The 21,670-nt window shown below is 49.1% G+C and overlaps 2 protein-coding genes across 29 annotated transcripts in view; one reads left to right on the forward strand and one right to left on the reverse strand.

Moving 5' to 3' along the window:
* The window catches only part of Kansl1 (KAT8 regulatory NSL complex subunit 1), a 197,334-nt gene extending 190,267 nt beyond the window's left edge, over positions 1 to 7,067 (forward strand). For 11 of the 12 annotated variants that reach the window (XM_078041924.1, XM_078041930.1, XM_078041928.1 and 8 more), the window contains 5 exons: positions 2,650 to 2,771; positions 3,598 to 3,655; positions 3,876 to 3,988; positions 4,705 to 4,957; positions 5,274 to 7,067. In XM_078041924.1, coding sequence (XP_077898050.1) covers positions 2,650 to 2,771; positions 3,598 to 3,655; positions 3,876 to 3,988; positions 4,705 to 4,957; positions 5,274 to 5,501 — 774 coding nt within the window. In that variant the 3' untranslated portion in view covers positions 5,502 to 7,067. Of the gene's footprint in view, positions 1 to 2,649; positions 2,772 to 3,597; positions 3,789 to 3,875; positions 3,989 to 4,704; positions 4,958 to 5,273 lie in introns of those variants that run through there. The other variant, XR_013436010.1, reaches the window with a different exon arrangement.
* A 4,451-nt stretch (positions 7,068 to 11,518) lies between these two features.
* Positions 11,519 to 21,670, reverse strand: part of Mapt (microtubule associated protein tau) — a 95,224-nt gene continuing 85,072 nt past the window's right edge. For 8 of the 17 annotated variants that reach the window (XM_021728372.3, XM_021728371.3, XM_021728370.3 and 5 more), the window contains 4 exons: positions 20,264 to 20,356; positions 16,676 to 16,757; positions 14,542 to 14,654; positions 11,519 to 12,036 (listed from right to left, as the gene is read on the reverse strand). In XM_021728372.3, the coding sequence (XP_021584047.2) occupies positions 11,821 to 12,036; positions 14,542 to 14,654; positions 16,676 to 16,757; positions 20,264 to 20,356 (504 nt within the window). In that variant the 3' untranslated portion in view covers positions 11,519 to 11,820. Of the gene's footprint in view, positions 12,037 to 14,541; positions 14,655 to 16,675; positions 16,758 to 17,980; positions 18,188 to 20,263; positions 20,357 to 21,670 lie in introns of those variants that run through there. The other 9 variants (XM_078041935.1, XM_040268653.2, XM_040268652.2 and 6 more) reach the window with 2 other exon arrangements.

A 21,670-nucleotide genomic window follows, 5' to 3' on the forward strand; every position in this document is an offset into this window, starting at 1 on the left:
GGCAGCTTGTGAAGGGTTATAATTGTGATTCAAACCCCAACAGTGTGACTGCAGAGCCAGCTTTCTCACCATGACAGTACACAGTCTAAGGGTGGAGGCATTACAGAGGTGACTTAGAAAGAAAGCTCTTACGGAGCTTAGATCAAGAAACTTCTAAGCTCACAAAATGTGCTCCCTAGGCTCCTATCATCAGGTAGGAATTCACATTGTTCTCTCTTTGCTTTTACGAATCAGACCATCTTTTTCAAGAGGGCTTCTTACTACTTCCCCTTCTTCACCTCACACATTCAATTATTCACCAGCATAGGGTTTCAGATAATCAAAGAATTTAGAAGTCTCATTGTGATAGAAAATATAAGCTATTAAGACCTGGGACTTGTTGAATATATCAGGCTTTCTGAGTCTGAAAAAATGTTAATCTGGGCCTGGATGCTTTGGAATTTTTACTTAATTTTGGCATGTAGATTTTTTTTAAAAATATTTTTTAGTTATAGGTGGGCACAATATTTTTTAATTTTATTTTTATGTGGTGCTGAGAATCGAACCGAGTGCCTTACACATGCTAGGCGAGTGCTCTACCACTGAGCCACAGCCCCAGCCCTGGCATATAGATTTTTGTGTATAGCACTCTGGTGACCCTTAATGCTTTCATTCCTATTCAGTGAATATGGATTTATGTAATAGTAAGCAGAGTGATTGGCCAATTATTCAGAGAGAGACTGGATTACACTGGAGAAATTATGGTGGGAGCAGGGTATTTGTGGTAGTGCTTTGCCAGAGTCATTGGTTGCAGTAGAATCACTTTAGTGGCTTTAAAAATATATATTTTTACCACAACCAACCAACCTACCTACTTTCCTTCTCTCCTTTCTTGTTTTCTGATGTACAACTAGATATAGGAACCACTTACTGTTCTCATTGCCTGCTCTCTACCTCTGGCTCTAAATAGGAGAACGCAGTTAAGTTAGATCAAAAGAAGCTATCAGAATGGGGGGGTCTAGGACAAAGATGAGAGGTAGAAGTTGTTCTTGGACAGTTCCACAAGCCACTTTGCCTGGAAGGTACAAATAGCAGGCCCAGAAAGATTTGAGGAAAATACATACCTGTTTTCCAGCAGTTTCACATTCTTGACCAAGGTACGGAGAAGTTTGAATCTCCTAAGGCACCCTTTCTTTGTGTTCTTTTGTGGGACATGGATGGAACTTGAACAGAGATGTGGCAGTAGCTAAAGCTTTTGTATATGAGGTCACTGATCCTTAGCTGTAGAACCCATCCAGTCAAGATTTGCAAAAAATCTTTCAACCATTTTGGCTAAGCAGTTGCTGTAAATTTGTGAATTTATTGACAAGTCTAGTTGAGTTGGAGATAGGAAGGAGATAGAAGTGGAAAAGGAGAAGAAGATAGAAGTGGAAAAGACTTTGTGGTTACCTGAAATCATAAATGACAGCAGCTGAAATCCTGGTCCAGGAAGTGCTAATTTTTAATATTCCCTGAAAATGTTCTAAGATGATGGGGTGAATAAACTGTACATCACTTTCCAAGAATTGAGGATAGTTGTAGTTAGTTGTAGGGGAAATTCTGACCCTCCTTATCTTCTTTCACAAGCCCCTCCTCTGAGGCTTGGCCACACTTAGTGGTTTGGGTGTGAATGTAGCCTCTTAGATGTTTCCAGATGCATTGTTGCCATGGCAGCATGTTTGTCATCCCACTGTTTCCCTCACAGCTCAGTTAACAGTCTGTTTCAGGATAAGGTATATGCTGTATGGACAGAAGCAGCTAGTAGACTTTCTCTTCCATCTAAGAAACTAGGCCAGTTGGCTCCCTACTTCATTCCTTCCTCATCTCTCAGCTACAGTAGATACCCACCTCTGCCTCTGAAATTGGATCCTTGGAAGTCTTGTTTCCCCAAGGGTTTGATCTTCTTCACTTCCCATCAGAGCACATTTTTTTCTTCAGGAATGGGAGTTGTGGATACTTCCTCCTCTTAAGTTTCCCTCATCTCAGTGATGCAACTGGAAGGCGCTAGGCTCTTTCTCCAAGAATAATAGGGGAAATTACCCAAGAGCCAAGCAGGTGGTGGGTGCAGATTTATCTAAAGAATTCAGATTATCAAGAGGAGGATGCTTTCATAACAACCAAGGTGAGATGGTCTGTTGAGAGGGCCTAACCTTGGAGCGTCTTTCAGAGTAAGAGAACTCAGTATTTGTAACCCAGAAGTCATCACTAAGCATAAACATTGCCATTTAGGAGCTAAGTGATAGGGTTCAGGAATAAAAGAAGGGAGTAGGGATTTTTAAAGGAGGGTGTTAATAGAGTTTTTATAGAGGAATAAAAACTTCAACAGCTGACCTAAAACCCCTGAATACTCACCTCTATAAAATTCAACAAATCTCTTTTCACATGAGCTCATGAAGGAAAAGGGGGCTAGTGGGGCAATATGAATGAAAATTACTCCTTGGGACCATCTGGTATTTCCCCAAGGACTCTGCTCTTAGAGACAGTTTCTAGGGGTGTGCCATGGCATTCACTACAGAGTTCTGTCTAAGGACCCAAATGCCTGATTATTGGTAATCCTGCTTATATCTTAAATGAATGATATAACGTTTATAAAATTGTGCCTCTCTTAAAACATAACCTTTGTCTTAACAGCAGCCAATAAGGAGGAGAAGGGGAGAGAGCTCGTTTGACATTAATAACATTGTCATCCCAATGTCTGTTGCTGCAACAACCCGAGTAGAGAAACTACAATACAAGGAAATCCTTACTCCCAGGTAGAAGCCTTGAATAATCAGCTCCTCTCCCTTCTGTTATTGCCCTTTTCCCCTCTTCTCTTCTGACCGACCTTTGGGATCTGTCTTCTCTCTTAATCTCCCTCTCCTCACTTTTTTTTTTTTTTTTTTTCCGCTTGCTTGCCATATTAGGAATAGGACCCAGGGCCTCAAAACTGTTAGACAAGCACATCCCCAGTCCCTTTTTTTTTTTTTAATTTTATTTTAAGACATGGTCTTACTAAAGTTGCCCAGGCTGGCTTGGAACTTGATATCCTCCTGCCTCAGCTCCTAAAGTATGTGGGATTATAAGCATGTGCCACTGATTCCCGGGGTGTTCTGTCTTCTCTTTAAATGAAAGTCTTACCTAGGGAGTGAAATTGTTTCTCTATATAATTTTCTCTTGTTACTTTGTATGACCAGAGATCACAGCCTGGCAGGTCACTGACCATGATTAGCATATAAACATGTTTTATTAAAATACTGAATTTGTTTTGAAATTCAAGGCAGAATTATTTCCAATTTTTGTTGATTTTTATCTGTTACTTACATTCTCATAATGGTACCAGTCCTGAATAGTGTTTGTCCCCTTTAAAGAGGTTCCCTTGCTTTGGTTTGTTAGTCTGTCATCCCCAACCCCAGCTTGCTGCATGTGTTTCTGGCCTTTGTGGGTATTTGAATATGAGGATTTTTTTTTTTTTTTTTTTTTTTTTTTTTTTTTTTTTTTGAGGTCTCAGGGTTACAGAGGATGAGCTGTGATAGGGCTGAGCCTTCCCCAAGCAGCCTGCCTACCATCTAATGGGACTTTTTTTCCTTCTTGGTTTTGCAGCTGGCGGGAGGTTGATCTTCAATCTCTGAAGGGGAGTCCTGATGAGGAGAATGAGGAGGTAATGGCATGGTCATACTCTCTTAGAAGAAAACAAACTCTTGGGTACACATATTCAAGATGCCTCAAGACCTGTGGGTGTCAAGTGAAAGCTCCGTGTATACCTGTCCTGTCCAGGAAGAACCTAGAAAGGGGTGGGACTGGTTCTAGAATTGCTATATCCATACTTAAACTCAGCTTCCTGGGGGAAAGAGAGACTTAATGAAGCTGTTCTGTTGCAGATCGAGGACCTATCTGATGCAGCCTTCGCCGCCCTGCATGCCAAATGTGAGGAGATGGAGAGGGCACGGTGGCTGTGGACCACGAGTATGCCACCCCAGCGGCGGGGCAGCAGGTAATGGGGCAGGCACAGGTTCCCAGGGCTGTGGAGGGAGGGTGCTGGATAGGGAGTTTGGGGCCTGCCTGGGTCCACAGGATTGCCAGTGCACAGGATTGTTTGCTTTTCATATCATCTATTGACAATGTCCTAGAATTAATTACAATTAGTATTTGTTGGAACTAGGAGAAGAATGACTAAGTCAAATGTTACAGTCTTGCTGAGTAGTCCCTGTCTGGTTCTCATAAATTATTGTGATTGCCTATGGCTATTGGAGGCCAGTCATGGTGATTGAGCTGAAGGAGTTTTGAAGGCCTCACCACAAGTTAACCCTCTTTGAGTTAGTTCTCTGAAGTGGGAAACCACAGTTCACTATCTCACACATCACTATCCTGTTTCCATTTATCCGAGTTTGGACTAAATTCCCTATTCCCTAAATTCACTATGTGCTCTGCCAGGGATTAGCCCTGGGCATTGTTTAGCCCTGACTTTCTCAGGATGATAGATGTACATAGTTCTCAGATGTTATGTTTTCTATCTCCTACTCTGGGCAGTAGTAGAATGAAGCGAGATTTGCTAAATCTTAAGAAAACACGCTGGTATCAGTCAGCATCAGTGTCTGTTGGTAGGGATGCTTTTTTCATACATCCTCCTCACCCCTCACCCACCCAGAAATACACAGACAAGAACTCCTCCATTAGCCTACACTCACAGCTGCGTTCCTTGGTGTACAGGTCTTACAGGTCATCAGACGGCCGGACCACCCCACAGTTGGGCAGTGCCAACCCCTCCACTCCACAGCCCGCCTCCCCTGATGTCAGTAGTAGCCATTCTCTGTCAGAGTTATCCCACGGTCAGTCTCCTAGGAGCCCCATTAGCCCAGAACTGCACTCGGCACCTCTCACCCCTATGGCTCGGGACACTCTGCGACACTTAGCCAGCGAAGACACCCGTTGTTCCACACCAGAGCTGGGATTGGATGAACAGGTGAGGTATACCACCTTTGCCTGGGTGGGGTTGGCAAAGTGGCGGGTGAAATTGGGAAGGGGTAGTACCTGCAGAAAATGAATCTTCATTTTTATGATTCCTTCTCCCCATTTGGAGGTGGGATCATGCACTTCAAATTGATTTTCTGCATGTACAAGGGAATTGTACCAACCATTGTTAAATGAGTGCCCACCCTGTGAAGGGTCTTCTGAATTGGCTCAGAAAATCCAAATAGACTGGTCATGGGCTTCAGACCACAAGTTTTGGGGCAGGAAGCTGGCTTGGGTCCTCACCAGAGCAAATTGTCTGCCCACAGTCTGTCCAGCCATGGGAGCGACGAACCTTCCCCCTGCCATACAGTCCCCAGGCAGAGTGTGAGGACCAGCTGGATGCACAGGAACGGGCAGCCCGCTGTACTCGCCGCACCTCAGGCAGCAAGACTGGTCGGGAATTAGAGGTGGCACCCACCTCGCCTCCCATTGTCCCCCTCAAGAGTCGGCATCTGGCAGCAACGGTCACAGCTCAGCGCCCAACTCACAGATGAGCTGGAGATGAGAATCTAAACAGACTCACTAACTATTGGCATTAAAGCTTCAGAAATCTCTGCGTTTGATATTCAAACATCATATGCCGGAAATTTTCACAGTTTTTAGTGAATTTAAGGAATTTAGATCCTCCTTTGGTATTTTTTTTTCCTCATTTTGATTTTTGTTTTGTTTCTGTTTCCATGTTTTCTTGTCACCCACCTGAGCACTTCCTCTAGTTGGCAGACAAGTTCAGGATAAGACCCTGCTGGCCTGGTCCTGGTACATCCTCTGCACTGTTGAATCACTGGACTTAGCAATGTTAGATGATCAACCCTTTCCTTCATACCTGTGGGCAGGGTAGAAAAGCCAAAGGGCAGAGGGGATGGAAAGCTCCAGTTCAGCATGGCCTTTTAGTTTAGGATGGGACAGAACAAGGGCATTCTGGGCTCTTACTCCCCTTCCCTCCCATCTGTGGCTTGGCTAAGCTCTAGTGTTTCTGGCTGGGTCCCCCTATCCCTACTTTGGTTTTCTGTGCTGGAGAACCCCATCAGAGCCTCTTTGCCATAATTGCCAGCTGTTCTCACTGAGCTCTCAGCCACCAGGATGGCTCCCCCTTGTCACCCAGGTCTTCAAGACCTGTTTTCAGTTTCATCTGCATTTGGTCATCTCTTTCTTGACTCCTTAACTGCAGTAACCTGGCTGCGGCTGCTCAGGTTCCCCCATCCTGCCCCTCCTCGTCTGCTCCCCATGCCATGCACACACCCACACACATCAGTCCTTCCATGTTGGCCTGGTCTGTGAAGGTAGGGTCTCCTTAACCTCATCCCCACTCCCCTACAAACTAGGAGATTGGGGATGCGAGCAGCCATCTCCCCTGTATAATTTTGCTTTCACTGACTGGTTCACTTTGTCATGTTTCCTTCACCTCTATTTCCCTGTCAGTGTCAATTAGACTCTTCCTCTTTCATGCTCCCCTTGCCTGTGGAACATTGTCTGGACCTAGCTGTGGTTTTCATCACTCCCCATCACCCTCCTTTGTTAACCTTGTGCCTGTCTCATGTGTAATCACATCACCAAAAAGGGGGCGGGGGGAAGGACTTTTTTTTTCTGCCATTTTGTAATCGTATAAAAATTATAGGCAAAACTGCTTAATGGTTGGGGTTTTTTCACAATTTTCAACATTAGTGATTTTTTTTTTTCTGTTTGCAAGTTAAAGGGTTTGTCATTGTTTCTTTAAACAACAATAATGCACCATATCCCTATGCATAAAGTGCTTCTTCTATTTATAAGGTTGAAAATTCTGAATAACCCTTTTAGCATTGTAAAGAAAAAAAACAAAAACAAAAAAAACCCAAAAAACAAAAATTAAAAAAAAAACTTGTATTTTGTAAATATTTTCTTTTCCTGCTTTGAGCTGTGTAATGGCAGCGAAACATGTAGCTGTCTTTGTTCTATAGAAATGCTTTTCTTCAGAGAAGCTGATCTTTGTTAATGTCTTGATTCTGTTCGCAAAGCACAGACTAGTGCTTAAAAAAAAAGGAAGGAAAAATGAAAAAAATAATAAAAAAAAAAGAGTTACAGAATGTTGGGTGTCAGCCGTTTATTGACCTACGAGACTTTGGTGTCCATGGCAGTGATGGTAGCTCTGGAGGCAGCTCTGCTGGAGCCAGACTTTGGGGGGTCTGCCTGGCTCTGAACCTTGGAGACCTTTGTCTTCTGGGAGCATGGCAGGTTCATGTGATGGTCATGAGAGAGGACATGATGGTTTTCACTGAGATGAGAGGTACCAGGAGGAGAGAGGCCAGCACAAGACTGTCTGCTGTTACTGAATGAAAGCAGTCCATCTGTGGCCTCTCAGTGTTCTTTCTCTAGTGAGGCCAGCACTGTATGTATGTAAATCTAAATTGTTCTTTAATGAAGATTTTACTTTTCACCATTTAACTTTTCTGAAGTTGGGAATCAATGAGAATATGTGTAATTTTAATGGTACCTGGATTGTTTCTTTGGCCTGCAACATTTCTCCTGAGGAGATTTCCTTTGTAGAAGACAAATGAGTGGGTGGACCCAGTTCTCTGTCTCCTGTTTTCCATAGCAGTGAAGCCAGAACAGCAAATGATGCTGCAATCATGGCTCTGAAAGCAGTCATTCTGAGAACATCCCTTGTTAGCTAGCTGGTGCTGCTGCTTTAGTTGGAGTTAAGATCTGCTTGACTGAAGTAGCTCCCAGCAGTATCATGACCTTGACATGATTATTAAGGAATAATGTGGTGAGTTAGTCCACAATAAGGTTCCAAAGGAAAGAAGACAGCTATGTGTGTAAACCTGTAAGGGATCTAAGCCATTCATTCAGGTAAATGACTTATTTTCTGCTTTAGCCTCAAGCCTCTAATCTCAGGTTCGAGTGCACTGGCATGGGTCTTAATGCTTTAGTACAGTATTGTGAGTTTAATGGGTATTCATTGCCCATTTGAGTTGGTCGGAAAGGTTTGCCAGAACTAGAATGAAAGCATCAACTGAGAATGAACAAGTATGGATTCTCTTTTCACCTTCAGATCCCCAGAAAGAGCTGTTAAGCCTCATGTCCAGCTTTTAACAAAATGGTCATTTTTTGTTCTAAGTTTAAGTGTGAAAAAGAACTTGGGAGTCATACATTCTGTATAATTTTCTTGTCCTTGGAATCCATGAGCCAGAGATCTTATTTAATCAGAGTAATAACTTTATTTCCAAATTCACTTTTACAGCAACAGTCAGTGTAAATCATTTGTTAAAACACACAATACACTATATGGACATTCACAGACATGAAGCTAAGCTAAAATGATTTTATGTCCCTCCCCCCACCCTCAAAATTACCAAAGAAGTTATGGGACTTGCAAGTGCCAGAAATCATCCTGCCCAGCACAGCAGATTCATGGGCTAAGTCCATTAGGAGGTGAGACTCTGGGTCAATGCCCAGGGTAACCCTTTCCAACGGTGGAGAGAAGTTGGGAGGCTCATGAAGCCACAGACCTGTAGCTGATAACCACCTCTTTCCTCTGTCCCCAACTCTTGTTTTATTTCAGGAACAAAGACAAGGGAAATAAAGGAAGAGATAGCTGCTAGAAGTTTGGCCCAGTGGGAGAGGTGACACTGAGGTGCCAATAGCTTAGAGGAAAGGATGCCAGGGTCTTGGGGAGGTAAGATTGTGGATTCAGAACTCCACCAAAGTGCAGCAGCAGCAGGCCAGAGCAACAGGATTTCCAGTTCCTACACAAGCCTCATAACTGGCTGGGAAGGGTTGGAAAACTAGCTAGCTGCCTCTGCAACTGGGAAACCCTTTCAGAACAGCACAGCCCCATGGCCTCAAGCCCATGGCACCCCCCTCCCTCTAAGCAAGTGTGGTTGAAATTATGAAAAGGGCTTCAAGGCAACCTAATTGCGCACTCCAAACCTTCCCTTTGCCCATATGAACTGTCTTACATGGTCCTCCCCCTCCCCCCATAGCACAGCAAGCAATCATAAACAGGATGCAGTCTCACCACAGAAGTCAGTTTAAATGGAACTATTGATAAAGTGAATCGAGAGCTTGAATGAACCAGGCATATAGTATATCCTATCTAGCCCACCCAGGGACATTGGCTATGGAGGTGGGACAAATGGAGGGAGAGGGGAGTGCCCAGCCCTGGGAGGATTGTCCTCATTAAAATGATAGGTAGTTACCTATCAGCACTGAACTGATCACTCAAAACCATGATATTTAGGCTGACCCCAATAGCCCATCCCACGAGGGAGATTGCAGAGCTCTCCATGTAAGACCCACGGTGCTGAAGAGCAGGGCATGAAGAACAGCAGGAGGACAAGAAGAGGCGCAAGAAGAAACAGCTGAAATCGGTGGCAGTGATGAAGGGTCACATATCTTTAAACCACACTTTCTATCCAGGAGTCAGGACAGTAGGAAACCTCACTATGGAAAGTTAAAGACCCAGGTAATTTGCATGGGCAGCCCTGCCCACCCAGCCCCAGGATTGCCTTTATCTGTACCCAAATTGGAAGCAGCTGAGTATCCACAAAGGCAGCTTCCTTTTTTCCACAGCAACGGGGTCATGGGAAGAAATGGTGTCTTCTAGCTAGTTCCCCTTCCTCTGTCAGTATAGCCCAGGACCCCTTGGAGCCTGTCCAGGCTGGCAGCAATCCATCTCAGTCCCTACTGATGCGGAGGCCCAGGCTGTCCCTCATGAGGGCCCAGACCAAGGGTAGAGCTTCTGGGGGCTACAGCTCTCTCCCCACCTGAGGCTGTCACCAGAGAGGACCATCTCCATGCTGCAAACCAGACCAGCCACAGCCTGCCCTGACAAGAAAGCCTGAGAGACAGAGGGAGGCACCATGTTTCTGTCCTAGCCCTGTGCCTCCGGCCTTCTTCACAGCTGATAGCCCTCAGGTGTCAGAATCTGGTCTCTGTTGGGTCCCAGATGCTGAAGAAATCCTTTCAAAACTTAGGTGGCCCCTGCAGGGTACAGCTACACCTGCCTCTTGGAGCCAAGTACCTGTGTGAGGGTGAGAGACATCCAGGACCCTCATGAGGGTGGGCTAGAAGCCTCTTTACACGCGTTTTGAGATGCATGCGTCCGGGTTTTTTTTTTTTGTTTTTGTTTTTTCATTCTTTTTTTTTTTTTTTTTTTTTTTTTACACTCACTATCTTAGTCACTCTTGTGAATCCAAACAGACAAATCCAACTACAAAGCAACAGGGTGCAGACAGGGGAGGGAAGGGTAACATCTATGTATATGTCCAGCTGCTCCAGCAGATCAAACAGCATTGCTTTCAACTGGGACTAGGGAAAAGAATCATTTCCGAGGGGCATGTTCCCTGCTTGAGGGTGTGGAGGGCTGATTCCATGCACATGGAGTTGAACGGTGGCTGGGCTCTGGGAGACTGGCAGTTAAGCTAGGGTGGAAGTGAGGGACTGAGAGTGTGGCCCTGCCCTGGGAGTCACCTGCCCATCCTTGTGTTATTACTAGCAACCAGGACATCCTACCTCCTGCTACCAGCTCAACACAGGAAGGGAACCAGGCCTATCAGACAAGTCAACAAGGAAGGCAAAAACATCTAGGGTCATGGCCAACCCCACCCTGGTTCACTCCAGTTGGGTCAGTGGGACTTAGAGCAAGATAATGAATTCCAGCCCTTGTGCCTGGACTTTGCCCTCTCTTGATTTTACCCTTAGTGTAGAGTAGGTGCAGCCAGCATTTAACCAGTGTCCATGACTAGGGATTGGGGGAGGCTGGGCACTCAGGACAGTGACATAATGAGGGGTACGGCAGTGATTGGGCTCTCACGGCAGACACACGAGTACAGAGAGACAGGCAGAGGGGGCTGCAGTGGCCATGGAAAGGATGGGAGGCTCAGGACCCACCTCCCAAATATTACCCCCACCCCACACACTCCATGGATGCCGGAGGCCCAGGCTTGGGAACAGGAGGATGTCCCCCAAGAGGCACAAGTCCTTACAAAGAGAACTGGTTAGCCCTAAAGTCCTAGATCTGTGAGGTGGCCAAAATCGTGGCTGCAGTTCCAACCTTCAGAACTCAGTGAATCGGGGCCTTTGGGCCCAGGGCCCCTCAGCTCCAGACCTTCCACCTGCAGGGAGGAGAGCCAGCGCTCTGGGACGGCAGGGTCAGTCTTCTCCAAGGAAATAATCCAGGATGCCACCCTCCCGCCCACCTTCCTTCTGTTCAGTGCCTCTTCTCCCACAGGCCACCTTCCAGAGGGGGCAGCAGACCCCGGGCCAAGAAGCAGCGCAGGCCGCCCCACTGGGCCCCTCGCCCCTCTCTGCCCCACACCGCACCCTAGGTTGACATCCTCGGCCTGGGGCTGCAGCTCACCAGGTTTCCCATCCTTCATTGCTGCCGCTGTCCCTGTGACACCCTCAAATGGGGTTCGAGGCGGCGGGCGCCCCAGTCCCTTAAATTGCCCGGAAGCAGCTCTCAGAGCCTCTCCTTCGCCCTCTTCTACTCAGAGGGGAAAAAAAAAGAATCAAAAGGAATTGCCCACGGAAATGTTGGTGTGGCCATGTTTTTACATGTTTGTGTGTATGGGTTTTGTTTTTTTGAAAAATATTTTATTGTTAGCCCACCGATCAATTTGGAAAGATGAAATTTGCTCTTATTCCCATCACTGATTTTGAAGTCCCGAGCCAAAGCCGAGCCACAAAAGCAGGTTAGGTGACGACCCGGTTGACCCGTCTGTGAGGAGCAGCGGGGGAGGGCAGAGGGCGAGGGGCCAGATCATTATTCTTTTTTTTTCCACACTCTCTCACTCTCGCTTCTCTCCACGATTATTGACTGCCCCGGGGGCCTGATCACAAACCCTGCTTGGCCAGGGAGGCGGACACTTCGTCGGCTAGCGTGGCGAGCTGGGGCGAGTCCACCATGTTGATGCTACCGGTGGAGGAGACGTTGCTGAGGTGCCTGGGAGACGTGTCCCCGGACACCACCGGCGACTTGTACACGATTTCTGCCCCGTGGTCCGTCTTGGCTTTGGCATTCTCTCGGAAGGTCAGCTTGTGTGTTTCGATCTGCAAGGAGAGGCAGGGTGTGACAAAGTGCCAAGGAGAGAAGGACAGGCCCTGAAGACCCCACCACCACCAGGGACTGGCCTTGCCTTCCAACTGGCAGTGTTTGTACCAATGGTCCTTTCCTCACCTGCTTCTCCAGACACAATAACCAGAGTGTTTCTTGTGTACCTTCCAGAGATGTCCCACACATATACAAATGGGTGCCAGAGTCCGACCATACATGTGTGTTCAGCAGCTATGGTAACAATATACACATGCTTTGCACTTTGATTTTCAAACTCACTTCCTTCTGCTATCAGGACATACTGCTCAGCACATCAACACAGCAGAGGGACCAAAACTTACTCCCCAGCATATGGCCATTTAGGAGCTTCCAGTCTTTTTCAGAAGCCCAAAGTGCTAGGGCTTCGTTTATGCAGAAGAACATTCGAATAACCTTGAGTGACCTTGTACACACATCATTTTACACTCATATAAGTGTCTCCACTTCTGTCTCCTAGAAGTGGAGATGCTAAGTCAAAAGATAGGTTTCTCCCTTGTACTGGGGATGGAACCCAGGGCTTTGTGCTTGACAAGCACAGGCTCTACCACTGAGCCCCACACTGACCCCACATTATGTTCCGCTAGATTATCACCAACTTGCAAGTAAAGGTGTTGAAGGAGAAGCTTCAGAAAGTCAAGGGCCATCTCCAGAGCCACCTATGCCAGCCTGGAGCTTCACAAACGCCTTCCCAGTGCCAGGGACTGATGAGTCTGAGGTTGCAGCAACTATGGGCAACTCTCCTTGGTACGCTAGAAGAAATGACGAGATGATGCCCTTCCTAAAGGGACAGCAACAAAACCAGGAGTCCCAAGGATACCAGGAAATTCAGAAGTAGGAAGTTTTAGCTGGAAATATGAGTTTGCATAATATTCTCTCCTGATTTACTCAAAGTAGACAACACCATAACTCCATCTTATGTTGGGTCCCAGACTCTTTGACTATCTGCTGAAGCAAGAAAATTGTGAACACGTGTGCTCCCACACACAGTGCCTTCTTTCCACGCAATTTCAGGCGTCCATGAAAACCCAAGTGAAGAGCCTGATTTCAGCGGTTTGAATGTGAGTATAGATAAAAGCCAGACTCCCATTCAGGATAGGTGCATATGTCATTCGTTTGGGGTCACTGTTTTGAAAAGAGGACCCTTTCATACTACTATACTTGAAAGGTTATTTGAAAAAAGCTGTGATAAGAACTTTTATGTTAATTTTTTTTCCTATGGTGCTGACAGTAGAACCCAGGGCCTTTCTCATACTAGGAAAACGTTGTGCCTCTGAGCTACACCCCCAGTAGCAATTAATTGTTTTTATTGTTGCGTTTGTAAGTGCTGTTTCTTTTTAAAAAATTAAAAAATAGGACAGATTCCTGGGAATGTCCCAAAATCCCGCAAATTGAAAGGAACTCATGGGGCTGGTCATGTGCTCTGCTCCCTGTTTGCAATTTTGTTTATCATAGTAGAGAAATGGGGGACTGAATCAGAAGAGGATCCCCTGGGATAAGGACAGTGTGTTCTGAGCAGACGCAGGGCCCTGCCCACCCTTTCTGGGCCATCACAGAGTTGAATTAGAAACAGGAGTTGAGAAACTTGGCTTAGACGTGGCTCCTGCAAGTCACCAGGCCCCTTCCAGAAGCATGCTCATTTGGGGCTCACAAACTCCCCAGGATTTGTGTATTTCCATCCTGTCTTGCTAAAGGAGAAATTGAGGCTGAAAATCTTTGGGTCTTGCCTCAATCACAACAGACTTCCAGAGTTAAGCCCAGAACTTATCCCAGGGCACAGAAGTTTCCAGAGACTGGTGGAAGCCTTCTTTAACCCAGAGGATCTCTAATGCCCAGGCCTGTCCCAGATCCACTGAGTCAGATTCTGGGGAGAGGCCAGGCCTGATGACCACCAAAGTACCTTAACCTAGAGCAAGTGGGGAAAGTCCCATAATTTGGTGACGTTCCCATAACTTGTTCCTTGTGTACCAGGGCTGACCTGGGGGATGGCTACTTGCCTTTGTGGGTGTTTATGAACCCCAGGGCCTGGCACAGTGGTTCTCACCTTTGCACTAAAAAATCATCTGAGAGGGACTGTGGTTGTGGCTCAGTGGTAGTGCGCTTGCCTCACATGTGTGAGGCCTTGTGTTTGATTCTAGGCACCACATAAAAATAAATAAAATAAAGGTACTGTGTCCATCTACAACTAAAATATATATTTAAAAAAAAAATAATTTGAGAGCTGTTATTAAAAAACCTCATCTACCCAGTTGCACTTGAATAATTAGCATCTTCAGGTCTCAAATTTGATAGAACTCCCACGTGACTGCAAGGGGCAGCTAAGGTCTAGACCCGATGTCCTGGATGCTGCTAAGACAGTCCAGGCAAGATCCCTTGCTCTCCACCTTTAGAAAACTAGACAAGCCTTGACTAGGCAATGAACACCCATATCCATATGTGGCCTCCTTCCTGCCCTTCCCCCTTACCTTCTTATTTCCTCCTCCAGGGACATGAGTGATATTATCCAGAGACCCAATCTTCGACTGGACTCTATCCTTGAAGTCCAGCTTCTCAGATTTTACTTCCACCTGGCCACCTCCTGGAACACAACACACACAGCAGCCTCTTGCCATCTCTCCCTGTGGTTTAGTAGACTAAGCATCCACTGAATGAGAGCTGCAGTCTGTGGAGCCAAATGCCAGGGGCTGCTGGGGCACCACAGATTTAAGTGAGACCCCAGGGCTCTGAAGGGGAGCCCTTGATGACAGGACAGCACCGGGACTCCAAGGGGGACCGAGCCAGTGACTCAGGGAGAGTTGTTGAGATTCTCCTTTGTTTAGAATGTGTTTGGGTAAAAGTACATCCTTGCAAAGAGCTTGAAAACATTGCATCATCTCTCTAATCAAGGTGTACATCAAATATTTACTATGAAAACTCTTCTTCCTTAGATAATGCAAAGGTAAATGACAACTCAGTTGGGGAGAAACTATGCTAACTTCTAAATTGGTTGACTTCCAAAAAGTGAGATCTTCCCACATCAATATCCTGTAAACCACAGCCCTGAGAGATCTCAGAATCAAATCAAATGTCAAAATGCACACTAAAAAAGGAAAGACCCCAATCCTTTCTCCCTCCTTGACCCTTTCTTTATCTTTTTTCAGGGAACAAAAGATTGAATCCAGGAGTGTTTTACTCCTAAACTACATCTCCAACCCTTTTTTTTTTTAAACTTTTTCTTTAATGTTTATTTTTTAGTTTTTGGCGGACACAACATCTTTGTCTGTATGTGGTGCTGAGGATCGAACCCGGGCCGCATGCATGCCAGGTAAGCGTGCTACCGCTTGAGCCACATCCCCAGCCCCCATCTCCAACCCTTTTATCTTTTAGACAGAGTCTTGCTAAATTGTCTAGGCTGGTATCGAACTTGTGATCCTCCTGCCTCAGCCTCCCAAGTTGCTAGAATTACAGGAATGCACCATGGCACCCAGCCCTCCTTGACCCTTTATGCCAAGCCCAAGAGTGGGAGACAGGGCATGAAGATTTCTTGAGGAGGATGAAGACAGCCACTCACAGCACATGAGGATGGTGGCCCCAGGTGTGCCGTAGCACAGTTTTCTCTGATACTCAACTCCTACAAAGTGTCCAGGGAGCCAGGAAAAAAAAAAAAAAATCAGACATGTTCTGGTCCAAACTGACTTTCTCTTTCCAGTGAAGACCTCTGCTCCAGATAGAGCCTGAGGAAGGCAGAGGTCCCTGCTGTGGACTGTCATGTGCCATTTGAAATCTATGCTGCAGACACTGTGGGGCACACACGCCAGAAATCCCAGGGCCTTGGGAGGCTGGAGGATCATAAGTTCACCTTGGCAATTTAGTGAGACCTTTGGCAACTTAGTGGGACACTGTCTTAAAATAAGAATGGCTAGGGATGTAGCTCAGTGGTAGGGCACCTTGGGTTCAATCCCCACTACCAAAAAAAAATCTATACCTGTGCTGTTCAATATGGTCACCGCTGACTGACTGCTGCTATTTACATTTTAATTAAATAAAATTATTTCAGTTCTTCAATTGCATTAGCCCCATTTCAAGTGCTCAATAGCCTCATGTGGTTACTGGCTACATTGGACAGCACAGGTGTACATTTCTGTTACTCCAGAGAGACGAAGGGTGCACTGATCTCCTTATAGTGTGGGATGGGAGGGAGAGTAGCATGGGGGCTCTCCAGTGGCCTCGTTTTCTATTTAAACAAAGTCACAGCAAGGGCATGGCAATAGCCCAGGGGTCTCATGTTGTAGCTGATGCGGGTGGTGAAGTATCCCCCATGTTGGCTGGGAACCAAGCTAGGCCATCCATATAGCTGGCCTTCAGGGGCACCCTAAAAGCACCACGTACAAACTGCTGGAGAGTCAGTCACAGGTTGGGACTCAGGACCAGCATCCTCCCTCCCTCCATGCCTTATTTTGGCCAACAAGGCCCTGCTCAGGAGCAGCTGGGGCCGCCACGCCTCCCAGGTCCCAGCAAGTTCCACACTAACACTCTCCTGCAGGACCCAGGCAACAAATCCTTCCCAGCGCTCTGCCCCTCCCGGCCCCACCCCAGGCCCTTCCCATCCCAGAGGGCTACCTGGTTTATGATGGATGTTGCCTAAGGAGCCGCACTTGGAGGTCACCTTGCTTAGGTCCACTGGTTTGTAGACTATTTGCACCTGGAAGTGAGAAAGAGCAAGAGAGAGAGAGAGAGAGAGAGAGAGACAGAGAGAGAGAAAGAGAGAGAGAGAGAGAGAGAGAGAGAAGGAGAATAAAGAGGGATTATTTTATTATGGGTGTGACAATGGAAATCATCTGTGTGATCCTGGGCCGCTGGGTCAGTGGTTCCCGTCTGCATTAGGAACACACCCAGTCAGGGTGGAAAAATGAGTTGTTGTTGAAATTTGGCCAGTTCTGCCCCAAGGGAGCTGGGTCCTGATGGACTAACTGTGGGGTTGCAGCCTCTGCAATCCTTGCAGAACAAAGACCCTCAGAGAAACCGGGGGACTCTCGGTCATTGTGCAGGGCCACCCTGGTTATTTAGCAAACAGTTAAATGTAAAAACATTACTCCCTTGCTGACAGGAGCCTGACAGGCCACATCCAGTGGGGGCGTAAAGGAAGAAGGGATCAATGTGATCTGTATTTGCAGCTTTGCAAAACCTGCTTGGGGAGGCCAGAGTGCGGGGTGAGCGGGCCCCCTGGGAGAAGAGGCTGCATGAGGACTGAGGGTGGGCTCCATTCTGGGACGCTTCCACAGAGGCCAGCACCCCCAACAGAATAGAGACGGTCAGCAAGTGAGACCCAGTGGGACTCAATGACTCCGGGTAAGAACTAGCTGGTGCCTGAGCACATGTGTCCAGGACGCTTCAGCCTCTACCAAGAGGAAGAAAGCAACACCAATAGGACAGGCAGGCACACAGCAAAATCCACACACCGAGTGCCTTGGCAAGTGCGGGCAGACTCGACACGGGGGGCCTGCGGGCTCAGAGCCAGCCTTACTGCCAACCCTCCCATGGGAAACGATGCCCCTGAGCTACCCCTGATCTCAGCTCCCCCAGGGACCCTGGGATGGGGTCTCCTAAAGGCAAGTCTCTAGTAAAGCTGTAGCTTAGAGGGGCCTGGTGGCAGGTCACTCACTGGCTGATAACTTCCCCAAGTCCTGAGGCTCCCACGGAGACCCTCTTGGAGGTCACCTGAGGGCACAGGAGGCTCACCTGCACACTCTGGGAGGAGGAGGCCTTGTGTGTGAGAATAACAGAGAAAAGGAGGGGCTTTTCCTTAGGTCTAAATAAAACAATCCCAGTAATCTGACTTCAAAGTCGCCTGGCCTTTGCTGTTTGCTGAGGGGCTGAGGAAGACAGGAATGTGCACAGGAAGGACGCAGGGGCAGCAGCCTGCACCTGTGGAGGCGGGCCGAGGGATGAGCACGGTAAGGACCATCTTCAAACAGCCCGAGCTCTGGGGCGGACCCTGAAGGAGGTGGACAGGGGCATCGGGCTCTCCTCCCTCGAGGGAGGCCCGGGCCTCACTCCCTTCCAGCTGGCTGGCCTGGGTGAGGTCCCTTGTGAGAGGGAGCCAGGGTGGTGCAGAGCAGGAGATGCTGGAACCTGGAGTGGCCGGAAGAAAAAGGGACAGATGAAGGGGGGGCCCTGGGCAGGTGGTCAGTGAAACTGGGGCCACCAGAGGAGAGGTGGGGAGGAGAGCAGCCTTGGAGAGGAGCCCGGAGCCCAGCCAAGAGGCAGGGGGCATCCCAAGATGGAGGAGCAGGGCCTGCCTGCTGGGAAGCCCTTCCAAGCTGGGGAGGCCCAGGGAGCAAGCCAGAGATGGGGCTTGCCAGGGACACAGTACTCCAAAATGCCACAGGCTGCCAGTGTGCGGGTGACTCCAACAGCTTCACCAGAAAAGAGTACTGAGGTTCCTCCCGAAGCCAACAGTGGCCACTGGCCAAGGACAGCGCTCCTGGTCAGCCTGGACTAGCTTGTGGTTCCATGTAAGGTGGCAGGCTAGCCTGTGGGCTGGCACAGTGCAGGACACACAGGAGGAAGTCCCCTGGTGTCCTGGGCTCTGCAGCTTCTTTGAGCAACCACTGGTCACCAGAGGATGTGAGCCACGTGGCCCCTGGGCTGCCTTCCCAGCTTCCCCTCCAGGAGTATCTGCCTCTGCAGCCCAGGAGCCCAGAGATTTGTCAATCTGGGAAGCACATGGCCTTTCTCCTCTGGCCAGGGTGGCAGTGCCAGAGAGGTCACAGCCAGAATTCCTCAAACAGCAGCTGGGCAGGGGCCCAGGAACAAGCACCTGTGACGGGGTGGGAGTGGAGGACAGAGGGACACTTAGCAGACACTGGTGAGGAAGCGTTAGTGAGGCCCCATGCGCAGCCACAGAGGCCTCAGAGGCAGGAGGCAGGGTCCAGGTGCTGGGGCAGCAGGGGCGCAGCACATTGCAAGAATAAACCCTCTGGGCTGGACTGACTGGAGGAGGACCTTCCTGGGGGCTCGTGACACTGCCAGCCAGGAGCAAGGTGCTTCCAACCCAGAGACCAAGCCCCTCCGGAGGGGTGGGCCTCAGGGATCTCAAACCTCCAGCTCCCCAGGGGTAGGTTTGGAGAGTGTGCAGGGAGCCACGGAGAGCACACAGGAGTCCAGCCAGGAGGGTGACAGTGTCTCTGAGCCCATGGAGGGAGGACGGGAAGTGAGGATCAGAGTCCAGTATTCCACAGGGACACACCTATGAGGATACAAGGTGTCCCCAGGGGCGTTGGAGGCAGCCACATTGAGAAGGGCCCTAAGAGTAGTTCTCCCTCGGTCAAATGGCCAAATGACTGCAGACAGGACCACCTGTGGGGCTTTCCTTTGGCTCTTTGCCTCTAGAGTCCGGCTAAAGGTGGAGCTGGGTTTAAGTCTAAGCTGGGAGATTTAGGAACTGGCCCGTCCCAGAAGATGCAGGACAGCCAACCAGGCAGTTTGGACTCTCTTGCCCTTGAGGTAGGATGGTGAGTCCTCTGTGTCCACTTGTCAGAACAAATGGGCCACCTGCCCACAGTGGAGCCACCTAAAGTGAAACTGCCCAGCTGATGGGGGAGGAGGTGACAGCCCAGCGCTACCACCTTCAGCCCAAGTTCAAATGGGCTGTGGGGCTCGTGGGGACAGGGCCTGGGCAGTGAGTGAAGGGCATCACGCTGTGAGGACCCAGCTTCCTAGGGAGGGGCCAGAGAGGGGATCAGTCTCCTTCCCTGTTCTCATTTTGACTTTGTTGGTAGTCCTGGGGATGGGACTAGGCAAGTGTTCTAGCACGGAGCAGAACATTCCCAGTGCTTTTTGTTTTTATTTTGAGACAGGGTCTTGTGAAGTTGCCAAGGCTGGCCTTCCACCTAAGATCCTCCTGTCTCAGCCTCCTGAGAAGCTGGAGTTACAGAACAGCGCCACCCAGTCGAGCCAACCTTCCCTATTCGGGGGACCCCATGGCCCTCACGAGCTGGAGGGAAAGGGGGCTCCTGGAACACGAGGAAGGACACTGGACACAGGGTTAGGATTTGGAGCCCCTGGGCTGCATGGGGAGATCCCGAGCCCGAGATGATTTATTCTGTGCAATGTTTTGCAAGTCGAGACGCTCATGCCGCTTGTCAGGAGCGCAGCGCACACACAGCGGGGCGTGGGACGGACGGACGGACGTGTGCAGGTACTCACACTGCCGCCGCCCGGGACGTGTTTGATATTATCCTTTGAGCCACACTTGGACTGGACGTTGCTAAGATCCAGCTTCTTATTAATTATCTGCACCTTTGATAGCCAGAAAAAAGGATGAGTGACACACCACACCCAGATCCATCGCTCTGCACCACACACGGGGCCTCCAGGAGGGCGGAGGGAGGCGCCAGGCCAGGTGCGCGGCCGTGGGGGGAGGGGCGGGCCAGGGCCACCCCTCCCAAGGGACCGATCTTCAGGAGGAAGGGAAGAGGGGGCTGCCTGCAAGGTCTGGGGAATTGAGCTTGGTGACCGGGATGACAACCAGATCCTCCTGGGGAGGCGGGTCCTGTGGAGCCCGTGGGGTCCTGAGGCCTGTGAATCAGAGACGGGGGCTCAGCAGATTGGCCTGGAGGAGAAAATGAGCCCAGTCACACGTCAACAAAAAGCCCCGTGTTCCTGTCCACACAGCCCTCCGGAGGGGGACACAGAGATGCACGCGCTGTCCTCTGGCCGGTGGGGGGCGCGGGGCGCTGCGCGCAGCCGGAGATTTTCTTTGAAAGAAAACCCCAGCCCCTCCCCTGACCGAGGATTCGGTCCCCTGGAGAAGTCTGGCTGAAGTCGCTGCACTTTGGAAACTCCCCTCGTGAATTTCCCACGCCAAGCCTGGGAGGCCTCTGGGTGGCCTGTGAGGAGTCCCCCTCCAGGGAGGGCTCTGAGCCCCACTGTCCCGCCTCCCACCACCCAGCCTCTGCCACCTCCAGCCCACCAGGCGCCTACCAGAGACTGAGCAAGTGTCCCCGTGTGTCCCCAGGTGTGACCCTGATGAGGCCCTGAGAGCTGCATTCCCAGGAGCTGAGACTTTGTTGACCAGGGAGACAAGGTGTGGGGACATCATTTTGGTAAAGAACGACTGTTACCCAGTTTGCCCATGAACTAGGCCAGCGGGGTTTCAGGGGAACTGAAACTGGGGCCTGGCTGCGCCACCTTCCTCCCAGGTGTCTTTCCCCAGGAGCCCGCGGTGCCCTGGTTCTTATTAATCACAGATGGAAATAGCGACGGCTGCAGCTCCTAATGGAGAGCCAGCAGGGCCAAGCTGGTTTCTGAAAATTTGAAAGCGAAACCCAGTCTGCAGTGGCACCTTCGCGAATACTGTGGACAGGCTGGGACTGGGGTCAGGGTCTGCACTCCCACCTGGTCTCTGACCCATCCTGGTTCTTTTCTTAATTTTCATGGCCTGAATTGTAAAACTTTGGAATCACATATTTAACCTATCTCTTTATTTTCTCTCATCCTCCATGCCCCAGTAGTGGGGACTGAACCCAGGGTTGCTTTACCACTGAGCTACATCTCAGTGTTTTTTTTTTTTTTGCGATCCTCCTGCCTCAGCCTCCCAGGTCATTGGGATTA

Source organism: Ictidomys tridecemlineatus, chromosome 3, assembly GCF_052094955.1.
Source record: "Ictidomys tridecemlineatus isolate mIctTri1 chromosome 3, mIctTri1.hap1, whole genome shotgun sequence".
NCBI classification, from domain to species: domain Eukaryota; kingdom Metazoa; phylum Chordata; class Mammalia; order Rodentia; family Sciuridae; genus Ictidomys; species Ictidomys tridecemlineatus.